General features: G+C 40.1%; 1 protein-coding gene across 6 annotated transcripts in view; it reads left to right on the top strand.

Annotated features, from left to right (window-relative positions):
• The window catches only part of HCRTR2 (hypocretin receptor 2), a 61,631-nt gene that overhangs the window by 43,720 nt on the left and 5,785 nt on the right, over positions 1 to 12,126 (top strand). For all 6 annotated transcript variants that reach the window (XM_039531182.1, XM_039531187.1, XM_039531186.1 and 3 more), the window contains 3 exons: positions 392 to 507; positions 8,273 to 8,493; positions 10,212 to 10,333. In XM_039531182.1, coding sequence (XP_039387116.1) covers positions 392 to 507; positions 8,273 to 8,493; positions 10,212 to 10,333 — 459 coding nt within the window. The remainder of the gene's footprint in view (positions 1 to 391; positions 508 to 8,272; positions 8,494 to 10,211; positions 10,334 to 12,126) is intronic.

Raw genomic sequence — 12,126 nt, 5'->3', positions numbered from 1 at the left:
TGCTTCCTCTCAATGATGTATTAAATTACAATATTCAGTGCAGACAGAGCATTGTAACACATTGACAGAGTTTGAATACCTGGATAACAGCTTTTAGATAATAGCATCCTGTACTGATTAAAAATTAACATACATGTAACAAAGGAATGTGACATAGCACTTCACACACCAAGGTGACATACTACTAGGCAGAAAAAGCCTGTTTAAAATATTTGAACAGAATGAATCTAAAAGCAATGGACTCATTTCTGCCATCTCAGATGCATGTATATATTTCCCATTATAATCAATGCGCCCTGCACTTGAGTATCTGCAGGAATAATGTGACTTTAAAATATCGTTTAAAAATTACTTTATGTATATTCTTTTTTTATTTTGATTCTCTTTCCAGGTGAGGTCTACCCCAAAATGTATCACACGTGTTTTTTTCTGGTGACATACGTGGCACCACTGTGTCTTATGGTGTTGGCCTATTTACAAATATTTCGAAAACTATGGTGCCGCCAGGTAAGTCATTGATTTATATGGCTTATTATGTTTGTCTATTTGAATAGACAACCTTTTTCTTCATAAATTCCATAATGCCACTCAGGACCTAATCAATACACCCTTTTGTACCCAACAAACTTCAGTAGCAGTTTTGGGTGTGCAGTCATGGAAGCCTAGGATACAGACTATTTCATTTATTAATGATGGCAGCCAAGCAGAATGAAAAACTATTTGTGCTCGAGTCTAGGGGAGCCATCTAGGACATGGAGAATTTAGGGGACAGAGGAAGCAAAAAGATCAATTAAGGGAAGAAGATGGATCCCCAGTTGACCTGATTGAAGGTTCCTATTGCGAGAGAATAGCTGTTGAGCTCCGAGGTTGATTTTACACATATATTTTATATCTCCTTGAGCTGCAGAGGAGTATGAAAGTTGCCATTTTTTCTCATTTTGTTACAAACTCAAAACTGAGCTGAATTTTTTGTAACAGCTCATGTATTTGTTGCTGGAAAATGTGCCACCATTTTCCAGCAATAATGGGCCCAGTCTGAGGAAAGGTTGCCTTACAAATCTAAAGTTCTGTTTGCAGATGTAGTCATTTTCTCAAATTTTGCATTGGAGTGATAGGAAAACAAAATAACAGCAACAAAATCACCTGGGATGGGTCACCTGAATAATTGTTTCTGAAAATCTTCACACCTTTTCACCACTTTCATCTAACACTGTGTTGGAGCATCAGTTTCAGCACATGAGTACACTGTGCAGATTAGCAGAGGCGTCTTCACCTGCTGCTGCAATGCTTTACATAGGACCTGCTAGATCTCTATTCATCCCCTGCTGCTATCCCATAAAAGACCAATAAAAGTGGGCATGTTGAAGACGTAGGGTGTGAGGTGAGAGACTCCATATTCCAGACTTTCATGTGGGAGTCTATTATTTACTTCACCACTTAACCATGAATAATTGCCCTCCTGTGATTACTTCTGATGAGATCTGGAGATGGGATGTCCTGTTACAGATATAACATCCACCAGATCAGGGACATAGTACATGCAGCTCCATCTGGATCTATCACGTGTAGACTTAAAATTTTCGAGTGTATGCATGTCAAAACAAAATGCATAAAAATCAGTTTTTTCACATATTCCCAGGACATCTATTACCTGCAAGAGTTGATGAAATCACAAAAGCACAGCACAGGGGTTTGTAATGTCATTGGTACAGGGATTATCCTGGACTCAGATGTTAGGTTTTGTTTTTTTTAACCTTTCTGTTTACAAATGCATTATCTGTAGTTTTAAGTGTAGCCATGTTTATAATTTAAGATCCTAAAACTTTTTAAAATATTTTTATTAATATTAAATATTTGGTATTTAATCTTTAGAATAAGAGTGAATCATGTGGACTCCATCGACAAAAGAAATGTTTTTTTGCTAGTTGGCCCTGTTTTTTAAATCAGGTTAACACAGTTTGCAGATGCTTTACCTTGTCCACACTGAAAACACATGTGAGGATGATCCTGATTTGAAAATTGATTATGTAGCAAAAAGAAAGCATCGCTAAGGTATTGTTGCTCCTACTGATGGAGAATTACAGATGTAAGTTTTCCAAGTGTAGATGTAGTCAAAGTGTACATGGGGTCATGTTAAGGGAAATTAACACCACTCACACCTATTAATGACTGAACTGGCTTGCAGACATCAGGCATCCTTCTAAGTGAAGTAGGTGTGCCACAATCTATTTTTAGTGTAATTGAAATGCATTTTTTCTGAATTAGGGCCATCAAGCGATTAAAAAAATTATCATGATTAATTGCACAATTAAACAATTAGAGAATACCATTTATTTAAATATTTTGGGTGTTTTGTACATTTTCAAATATATTGATTTCAATTACAACACCAAATACAAAGTATGCAGTGCTCACTTTATTTTTATTACAAATATTTGCACTGTAAAAAAACAAAAGAAATAGTATTTTTCAATTCACCTAATGCAAGTACTGTAGTGCAATCTCTTTATCATGAAAGTTGAACCTACAAATATAGAATTATGTACAAAATAATAACTGGATTCAAAAATAAAACAACGTAAAACTTGAGTATACAAGTCCGCTGAGTCCTACTTCTTGTTCAGCCAATCACTCAGACAAAAAAGTTTGTTTACATTTGCAGGAGATAATGTTTCCCGCTTCTTGTTTACAATGTCACTTAAAAATGAGCACAAGCGTTCACATGGCAGTGTTGTAGCTGGTGTCACAAGATATTTATGTGCCAGATATGCTAAAGATTGATATGTCCCTTCATGCTTCGACCACCATTCCAGAGGACATGTGTCCATGCTGATAACGGGTTCTGCTTGATAATGATCCAAAGCAGTGCGGACTGATGGATGTTCTTTTTTTTTATCATCTGAGTCACATGCCACCAGCAGAAGATTGATTTTATTTTTTGTTGTTCTGTAGTTTCCGCATCGGTGTGTTGCTCTCAAGACTTCTGAAAGCATGCTCCACACCTCATCCCTCTCAGTGTTGTTTCTGTCTTTAGAAATTTCACATTGATACCTTCTTTGCGTTTTGTCAAATCTGCAGTGAAAGTGTTCTTAAAATGAAAAACGTGCTGGGTCATCATCTGAGACTGCTATATAACATTAAATATATGGCAGAATGTGGGTAAAACAGAGCAGGGAACATACAATTCTCCCCCCGAGGAGTTCAGTCCCAAATTTAATTAATGCATTTTTTTTTTAATGAGCATCATCAGCATAGAAGCATGTCCTTTGGAATGGTAGTCGAAGCATGAAGGGTCATATGAATGTTTAGCATATCTGGCATGTAACTACCTTGCAGTGCCAGTTACAAAAGTGCAGTGTGAACACCTGTCTCACTGTCAGTGACATTGTAAATAAGAGGCCACCAGCAATATATCCCGTAAATGTAAACAAACTTGTTTGTCATAGGGATTGGCTGAGCAAGAGTGGACTTGTAGGCTCTAAAGTTTAACGTTGTTTTGTTTTTGAGTGTAGTTACGTAACAAAAAAAAATCTACATTTGTAAGTTGCACTTTCATGCTAAAGAGAATTCACTACAGTACTTGTATGAAGTGAATTAAAAAATACTATTTTTATTTATCATTTTTACAGTGCAAATATTTGTAATAAAATTATAAAGTGTACAGTGTTCACTTTATATTGTATTCTGCATTGTAATTAAAATGAATATATTTGAAAATGTAGAAACATCCAAAAATATTTAATAAATTTCAATTGGTATGCTATTGTTTAACAGTGTGATTAAAGCTATGATTAATTGTGATTAATTTTTTTAGTTAATCACGTGAGTTAACTGCGATTAATCAACAGCCCTATTCTAAATCTTTGGCAATAGCCCCAAGTAAGGAACCATGCTGTTTATCAGAATGCAATCTAAATATTCTGACTACTGCAATGTGCTAATGATCTTGCTAGACATACATGATGAAATTCAAAGTACTAACAACCAAGGCATTCCCAGACCTTGACAGAAAACTTCTTGAAGCAGTTTATTTTAAAATGAGGGCTGTTTTTAAAGTGAATCTTCAGGTGGTTAAAAGTTAGCCTCCATGACTCCCATGACATTCCTATTGTGTTTTACCCTCTGTCTGCTCTCCAAGTTATTGATCACGTCTTTGCTCCCAGTCTTTGCAAACATGGCTTTATCATCTCAGAATTAGGAGTTTTATGGAAGACAAAGGGCAACCGCATCAGAGGCCTGGCTTTCGGAGTAACCTACATTGCTTGCTAACAGGCAAGCACCCCTCCTGTTCACAAGGATTTTGTTCCTTTATGAATCATGGAGAAGAGATAAAGCAAGAGCTGAACAATCTCCGTAGGACTGAATGGCTTCATGCTAGGCATGCTGACACACATTCAGTAATTAGAGTCACATACATGTGCTTACATTTGTTGAGCCCGTTGTGGTTTTGTTTACAATTTTTTTTCCGAGTTTTAAAAGCAAGATTGTGCTGCTTGGCTCTCCCGCTTGATACACGTGGGCGTAGAACAGCAGTTTTACAACTTCTAGCGCCAGTTCTGACTATTCTAAATGCTGATGTAAAGCATCTGAGGATTTTAGAGAGCTTATTTGTGTTCTACAAATTGTCTCAGCTAAATATGTCCCTATAATTCATTTGATAGTAATAACTGGGGACAGTGTGTGTTGTGCTGGTATGTATATGATTAAAATGTGCATCAGTAGTACGTATGTAAGCCTAGCTTTATTCTCTTCAGGCCATAGTACTTTAGCAGCCTGACTGTTTTGTTTTGTTTTGTTTTTTTGCCTGCACTATCTTATGAATTATTTGCTCATTGGCTTAAGGAGGCAAATTTTTGCAATCCTTATAATGCCTCCAAAGTGGAGAGAGAACAGGAACAGGTTTCTCAGTAGTAACTCCTACAACACCAGGAAGCTTTATAGGATGTACAAGGAGATCAGCATTGTACCACAATCTGTATCTATGATCCCCTCTTGCTATTAGAAGCATCTAAAAAACAGATTAGTCATCTCTAACCACAGACTCATCAATCATGTCTCGTGTTTCATTAGAAACAAGCCATACAAAGTCTTGAGGAAAGATTCCATTTCTTTGTATCCAAATTGGATGCAAATATCAATAAAGTTTGTCAGAAAAATTTTGTTGACATGAAATTTTAACAAAATCAAGATGAGAAGAAATTGCTAACATATTTGGGGGGGGGGGGTTGTTTGCTTTCTGACCAGTTCTTGCTATTGATATGAACTCAGAAAACAAGATAAGATTGAAGTAGAAGGAAAAGCTTCAGTTTTGGAATTAGAAGATCAGAACATCAGAATACTTCCCAGAGCCCAAATTCAGGTTTTTGTGTAGCACCTCTCTGTGTAGTTTCTCTGCAGTGAGATGGAAAAGACCCAGTACAATAAATCAGAGTCAATTCTGCCATTAGAGTAGGAGACGTCCCCAGAAATAGGACATACTGATTTCAGATACTAAAGTGACAAGACTGTGGATCTTGGCCAAAAGGCTGTGCATTCTCAGTGGTGTGATGTCAGAGTTCAGATTTTATTTCTTGTGTTTATAAAAACACCTGTAATATAGTAAATATTATCGTGTGTCCCGCAGTTCCCTACAACCCAACTTCACTGGTTTCCTGTTTGTCATTGTAATCTTCCAGTGAAGATCCATAGTGAACTTGAATCAAGTTTAAAAAAAATCCTAAATTAAGAGCTTGTCTATACAGGGAAGGTCGGATGCCAATTTGAAGCATGATGGCTATTCCTCAATAACTCCCCCCATGGAGTTATTAGAAGTGGATTAAACTAACCTGAATAAAAGGCACTCTGATTCCAGAATAGGTATGTCCATACAGGGAGCTATTCTTAAATAATTATTGCAGAATAATGATGCTGAGCACTTTCCCTATGTAGAAAAACCTTAACTTTTAAAATGTGTATAACAAAGGACTGGATCTTGCAAGCTCTTAAAACATGCATAACTTTATTCGTGTCACTAGTCCTGTTGAAGCCAATGGCACTGCTCACAAGTAAAGCCATGCACATGCATAACAAGTTTGCAGAACCGGGACCTAATATTGCCCTCATATTATAAATCCTCCCAGTTCTCAGAAAGTCGACCTTTTCATGTGTAGCCTTTCATACTTGGTCTCGCCTCTGAAGTATTTTGGGGAAGTTGAAGCAAAATCCTTTTTTTTTTTTCTTTTTTCACCCTCACATAATTCAAACATGGAAAAGTCTTTGGTACATGACAAATTAACTAGTTGGTAGAAATAAACCCAGAAACTCCCTTGCTGAACTTTACAGAATTAGTTGAAACTTTTCAAGTGGCCAGTGCTTTAAACAGGTTTAAAATGGAGAGATAAACAGTGGCAAAATATTGAAGATAGAAATTTTTCCTGCACAGTTTGACGTTTTCATTATATTTGTGCTCATGGATTTTCTGTGAGTGAAGTTCACCTGCAGCTCACAGGGCCAGCATAAAATCTCCTGGGAGGGGCGCTGAAGGAGATGGGGAGAAAACAGACCCTGCTTTAGAGATAAATGTAAAAACGCCTGCTTTTCACCCTGGCCTCAGTCCCCTTATGTGCTGCCCCACAGCATGTATACTTACTGAAAACCAAACCAAAGCCTGTTTCCTGTGAACAGGGGAGTCTGTTTTTAGTCGTGGGGGGGATCAGAGAGGGAGACTGTGAGGGGTGGGAGGCTATAAAGGAAGAGTGAGAAGTATGGAAACAGGTGTTGGAAAGGACACTGTGGGGAAGCAGAGAGGAAGAATGGGAGAGGGGCTGAGCAGCTGGAAGCTGGAGTGTAGCCATGCTTTGTGTGTGTTTTTTCAGGTTGAAATTTCAACCCAGAAGAATGACCCACAAATTGGGAGTGGGGACTAGCTTTGCCCTAAGTCTCAGAAAGGAGAAGGCTGACACAAACAAGGATTTTTTTAAATCTCATGATCAGCCCAGTTTTATGGTTTTTGGAGTCCACCTCATGGATTTTTAATACTTTTGGGGCAACTCTTCTTCTAGGCAAGGACCAGCACCTCCTCCACAGGAGACATTAGCAAATGCTGAGGAATTTCTGATGCCCTGCTGCAGGAAATTAAGTAATGAGACATGTGGGCTGCCTGGCCTGAAGGAGAACTGGGGAAATAGCGAACTGGGCCCACATGAGTGCTAGGCAGAAGTGGGGAGTTGACCCAGTGTACTGTGACAGAGGCTCTGACCAGTGTAGCTGTGTCTCTGCAAGAGCCCTTTGCAGTTAGTCAGCTGCTTACCCAGAACTTAGATGTCCAAGCTCCACCTGGCACAGCACCCACTCCTGAGGGATTCAGTGAGTCCATGTCTGCACTGGTGTTGGGACCACAGACCCCTGGCTAGCTGCTCTGACTAAGGAAATTCAATCTTTTCCAACCCACCCACCACAGGAAGTGAGAGAGCCAAGCGCTCCCATTCAGTCTCCCTGGGGTGTCTGTACATGATGAGGTGCCCAAAAGATGCACTTTCAGTTAGTCCCATCAGGCATCAGTCAGAAAACTGAGGAGGCCAAAATGAGCATCTCTTGCCCCACAGGTCAACTTTATACGTACTGAGAAGCCTTTAAGGGGGGCCCCTTTCCTTTATTCTGTAACCCGCTCTTAGCTAAAATGTCCTTTTTTCACCACACCATCTGGGCTTTCTACCACTGGCCCTCCTTCCTCCATGAGCAGTTTCTCCACCAGCAGGCTCTCTGTGCTTGCCAATCTCCAGAGAGCAAAGTGGGCCAGCACCTACCCATTTAGACATAGCCTAACTTGTCATACATCTTGTTATGATTCCCCCACTGCCCCCACCACACACACCATTTGCAACTCTCTGTAAGGAATATCCTGGGCAACGATCACAGTGCAGAAAAAATAAGTTCACTCCCCCACAATAAATAGGGAGAGCACAGCTGCTTTATGGACACTTAGGACACATATTTGAAAATGCTATAAGCATATAAAGCCCTCTGTGCACACAGCTATGTGCATAGTTATGTACTTATACAGACAATCCCAGCCATGACTTAGTAATACCTTTTAAAACCTGTTTCTCTTAAATGAACAGCAGTGTTGGATTAAAGTGTTTCTCAAGCTAGTAAATTGTACTGTGTTATCATGGAGCTTTATTTCAGCCTGTCTCTCTTTTTTTGTATTAACTCCCTACAGTGCTTCTTTTTACATGGTGATGAATTTCCCTTAGAGAAACAGCATTAACAAAGATTCCATTTACTCTTTTAGATCCCGGGAACTTCCTCAGTAGTTCAAAGAAAATGGAAGCCTCTGCCCTCTTTAGCACAGCCCCGGGGGCTGGGACAGTCTACCAAGTCAAGGATTGGTGGGGTAGCAGCTGAAATAAAACAGATTCGAGCCAGGAGGAAAACAGCGCGTATGCTAATGGTGGTTCTCTTGGTTTTTGCACTTTGCTATCTACCAATTAGTATCCTCAATGTCTTAAAAAGGTAAAGTTTGTCCACAAGCAGTAAGGAGTTTGGGGAGAGTTTTCTGTCTAAAAGCATTTCTCTGTGACGTGCTTTGCTATATTCTCTTTTTTTTTTAGTTTTGAAATAGATACCCACATATTTTACAGTAAAGAAACTGAAGCTCAGTGTGCAGCTGTAAGCAAATTGTTAGCTAAACAATTATCAGAGCAGAAATTTGGGGCCAGATTGTTAAAACCTGTGTTCATGTTGGCGGTCACTTACTCATGCAAGAAATCTCATTGACCTACATATTCAAACATATTTTTGCGTGACTGGACTCCAAGAGTATAGTATCTGATGGAGAACACTGGGTGGGGTAGTGTTCAGTGGGACTTCCCTGGCATATGGCATGACTCAGTGTGAGCATGTGTAGCAGAATTAAGCCCAAAGGATTGTGTTCTGGTGTTTCACATATTAATAACTGATCTGTATATAACTATGCAGAAATTTACCAAAATCAGGGAAGCAAGCAAGCTTTTATTGTTTAACAAAAGCAAAAATATAAAGTGTTCCAATTCTTCCAACCTCAGAAGCTGCTCCCAGAATATAATAAAAGTCAAAGGAGAATTTTTATGAAGACTTATTATGTTGATATCAGAGTAATCATTGAATCAGTAAACAACAGGCAAAGCAATGAATTATATGTGTGATTATGTCTGTCAAACAGTATATTCAGTAAACACTCTGTGTTCTATCAGTTCTTTCTCTCTCTCTCTCTCTCTCTGACACACACACACACACAGACACAGAGAGACAGACAAACTGGGGAGAAATAATACTGTCAGACCTCCAATGACATTTATAGCTGTGAAGGTGATGAGCATACTGTCACTATCTTGGCAGGATTACATTAAGTAAAATGTATTGCCCTGATGAAAGATAGACGTACAAGGTGGGTGAGGTAATATCTTTTATGGGACCAACCTGTGTTGGTGAGAGGGACAAGTTTTCGATCGTACACAGAGCTCTTCTTCAGCTCTGTGGAAGCTCAAACGCTTGTCTCTCTCACCAAAAGAATCTGATCCAATAAAAGGTATTACCTCACCCACCTTGTCTCTCTAATATCTGAGGATCAGCACAGCTACAACAACTCTGCCTACCTGAAAGTCCTCTGGCAAATGTCAGATGGATGGTGCCACTTCTCTGTTTTCTGTGTATTCAAATTGTCATACTGCAATATATTGGAGGAAAGCTTGTAATCAGAGAGTTAACATTTCTTTTGTAATCCATAGTGGTTAAATGCAGCAGCCTCCTGCACAAGGACATGAAGGGATGCTGTTGGAGCCACTGCAGTCCAGCTATTTTGGGCTAGCAGAGAATCCATAGGCAGCCAGTCAATGCCACCCTAACTCTACAGCAGCCCCGTTGCACTAGGAGCTGGGCCCAGAATTGGGAGATTGTCATATTGGCTTAAAGACACCTTTTCCCACCCTTGCCTTGGATGATAAAATTACCCTTTTGTTATCTAGCTGGATGACATGTGTACATTAAAGACAAAACTGTTTGTGGCTTCTGCGCTGTGCAAAACCCTCATGGAAGCTGGTTGTTGGGTGGGAAGAGGGTTTGTATTTTCTTGGGAAAGCTGGAAGTGTTGAATGAGAGCTTTATGTGATATCACGGATAGAATAAAAGTACAGCATTTATATTCATTAGTATGCAGTGTCTTTCAGACTGGCTTTCTCCTCTTTATTTTGCAGGGTTTGGGGGATGTTTAACTATGCTGATGACAGAGAGACTGTGTATGCCTGGTTTACATTCTCGCACTGGCTTGTGTATGCCAACAGTGCAGTGAACCCTATCATTTATAACTTTCTCAGTGGTGAGTTTCCAGATGATCACTGTGTTACATATTAAAAATGTAGTTAAAGTGTAATGCATAGTAACCAATTAGGTTAAAGCCTGACCTGAAAATTGAGCAGCAGCACAACTGGGCTCTAGGTGCAGGTCCTGATAACAGTCCCTCTATCCTCACAATCTGCTACACTTGTTGAGTAGCACCTTGCCTTCTCAAGTATCCCTGTTAATTTTATAGGGAGAGCTCATATATATAATAGAGATATACCTATCTCATAGAACTGGAAGGGACCTTGAAAGGTCATCAAGTCCAGCCCTCTGCCTTCACTAGCAGGACCAAGTACTGTCCCTGACAGTTTTTGTTTGCTTGTCTGTTTTGCCCCAGATCCCTAAATAGCTCCCTCAAGTATTGAACTCAGAACCCTGGGTTTAGCAGGCCAATGCTCAAACCACAGGGTGGGTCTAAATTTCAAGCTGAAGGTGTCCTCCCAGCTCAAGGAGACATACCTGCACCAGCTCTAATCAAACTAGCAAGCTAAAAACAGAGCATAGCCACAGTAGCGGGAGCAATGGGAAGGACTTGCCGCCCCGAGTATGTACCCATCCAAGACTCTAGGCACATACACAGGGTGGGTGTCCCATCCTGTTGCTCATGTTATTTTTAACATGCTAGCTTGATCAGAGCTAAGGTGAGTATGTCTCCTCAAGCTGGAATTTAACCCCCTAGCTTGAAGTGTAGATTTTGGGGTGCAATGATGAGGGATGGAGGCAGGGGCCAAGCTCTCCCACCTTTGGTGCCTGTTTGGAGCTGGAAATTTGACCCAGCTTCCCCCATATGACGGGAGGCAAACACACCAAATTTGAGTGGTGTTGCAACCCCATGCACTGCATCGCAATGCCACTCCCTGTCAGGATGGCAGAGCAGCAGGGCCAAATTTGAGCAGAGCTGTGACCCCATGCAGAGGGGAGAGCTGGAAGGTGGGTGTGGGGGAATACCATAGGACTAAGGGCATCAGGAGGGCAGGGGGGAGAGCACAGGTCAGGGTGCAGAGCAGTGGGTAATGTGAGGGGCTGGAAGCAGCAGAAGAGTGGTGGGGGAGAGCTTGGGGTTGGGTTCAGGGCAGAGGAGGGTGACTAAGGGTGGCAGAATCTGGCCCTGAGTAAGGACTACAAGTATTGTGAGGACCTCACGATTAAGGTGGAAATTATCTGTTACTTTCAGTTAATCCTTTCCAGGCCTCAAATGGCAGGAATCCCCCTGGAAGACATGGCCTTGGGTGAGGGGGATAAAGGAGCAGAAGTCACTGAATCTCAGGAGATTCTCTACCTAGATGAAAGAAAAAGAACCTATGTGTTCTTATTGTTTTACTGCTGGGGATTTTTGAGGCTGCGGTGAAAGAGCTATTTTCTAAAGATAAATGAAGCAGTAGAAAAATGTTACAAATTACAATTTTATATTTTTAAATTGTTCATGTAACAATACTGTGCCTTTGTAAAAATATAACGTACAAATAGTCTGAAAATATTCCTAAATGACATTGATTTACCATTCTCTCTTCTATTACCTTTGATCCTTCCATATTATTTGTATCAGACTGTTTTCAGTAGAAATATAGCATGTAAAAAAAAATCACCAAACATTTCTTCAGTCCCCTTACCATTTAGTTTGGTTTGTTGCAAATTTGGTCACAGCTAGTGATGAATGAAGTTTAGAGGTGTGGTTCAGATAAGCTTTAGATAAACATTTGGATGCTCATCTGGGTATCCAAGGTCTGCAAAACTATCCAGGAAATCTAATGAGAATAGGATTTGCTGTTC

The sequence above is a fragment of the Mauremys reevesii genome, linkage group 3 (genome assembly GCF_016161935.1).
Source record: "Mauremys reevesii isolate NIE-2019 linkage group 3, ASM1616193v1, whole genome shotgun sequence".
Lineage (NCBI taxonomy): Eukaryota > Metazoa > Chordata > Testudines > Geoemydidae > Mauremys > Mauremys reevesii.
The sequence above is the reverse complement of the archived record's forward strand: the minus strand, read 5'-3'. Positions and strand labels throughout refer to the sequence as shown.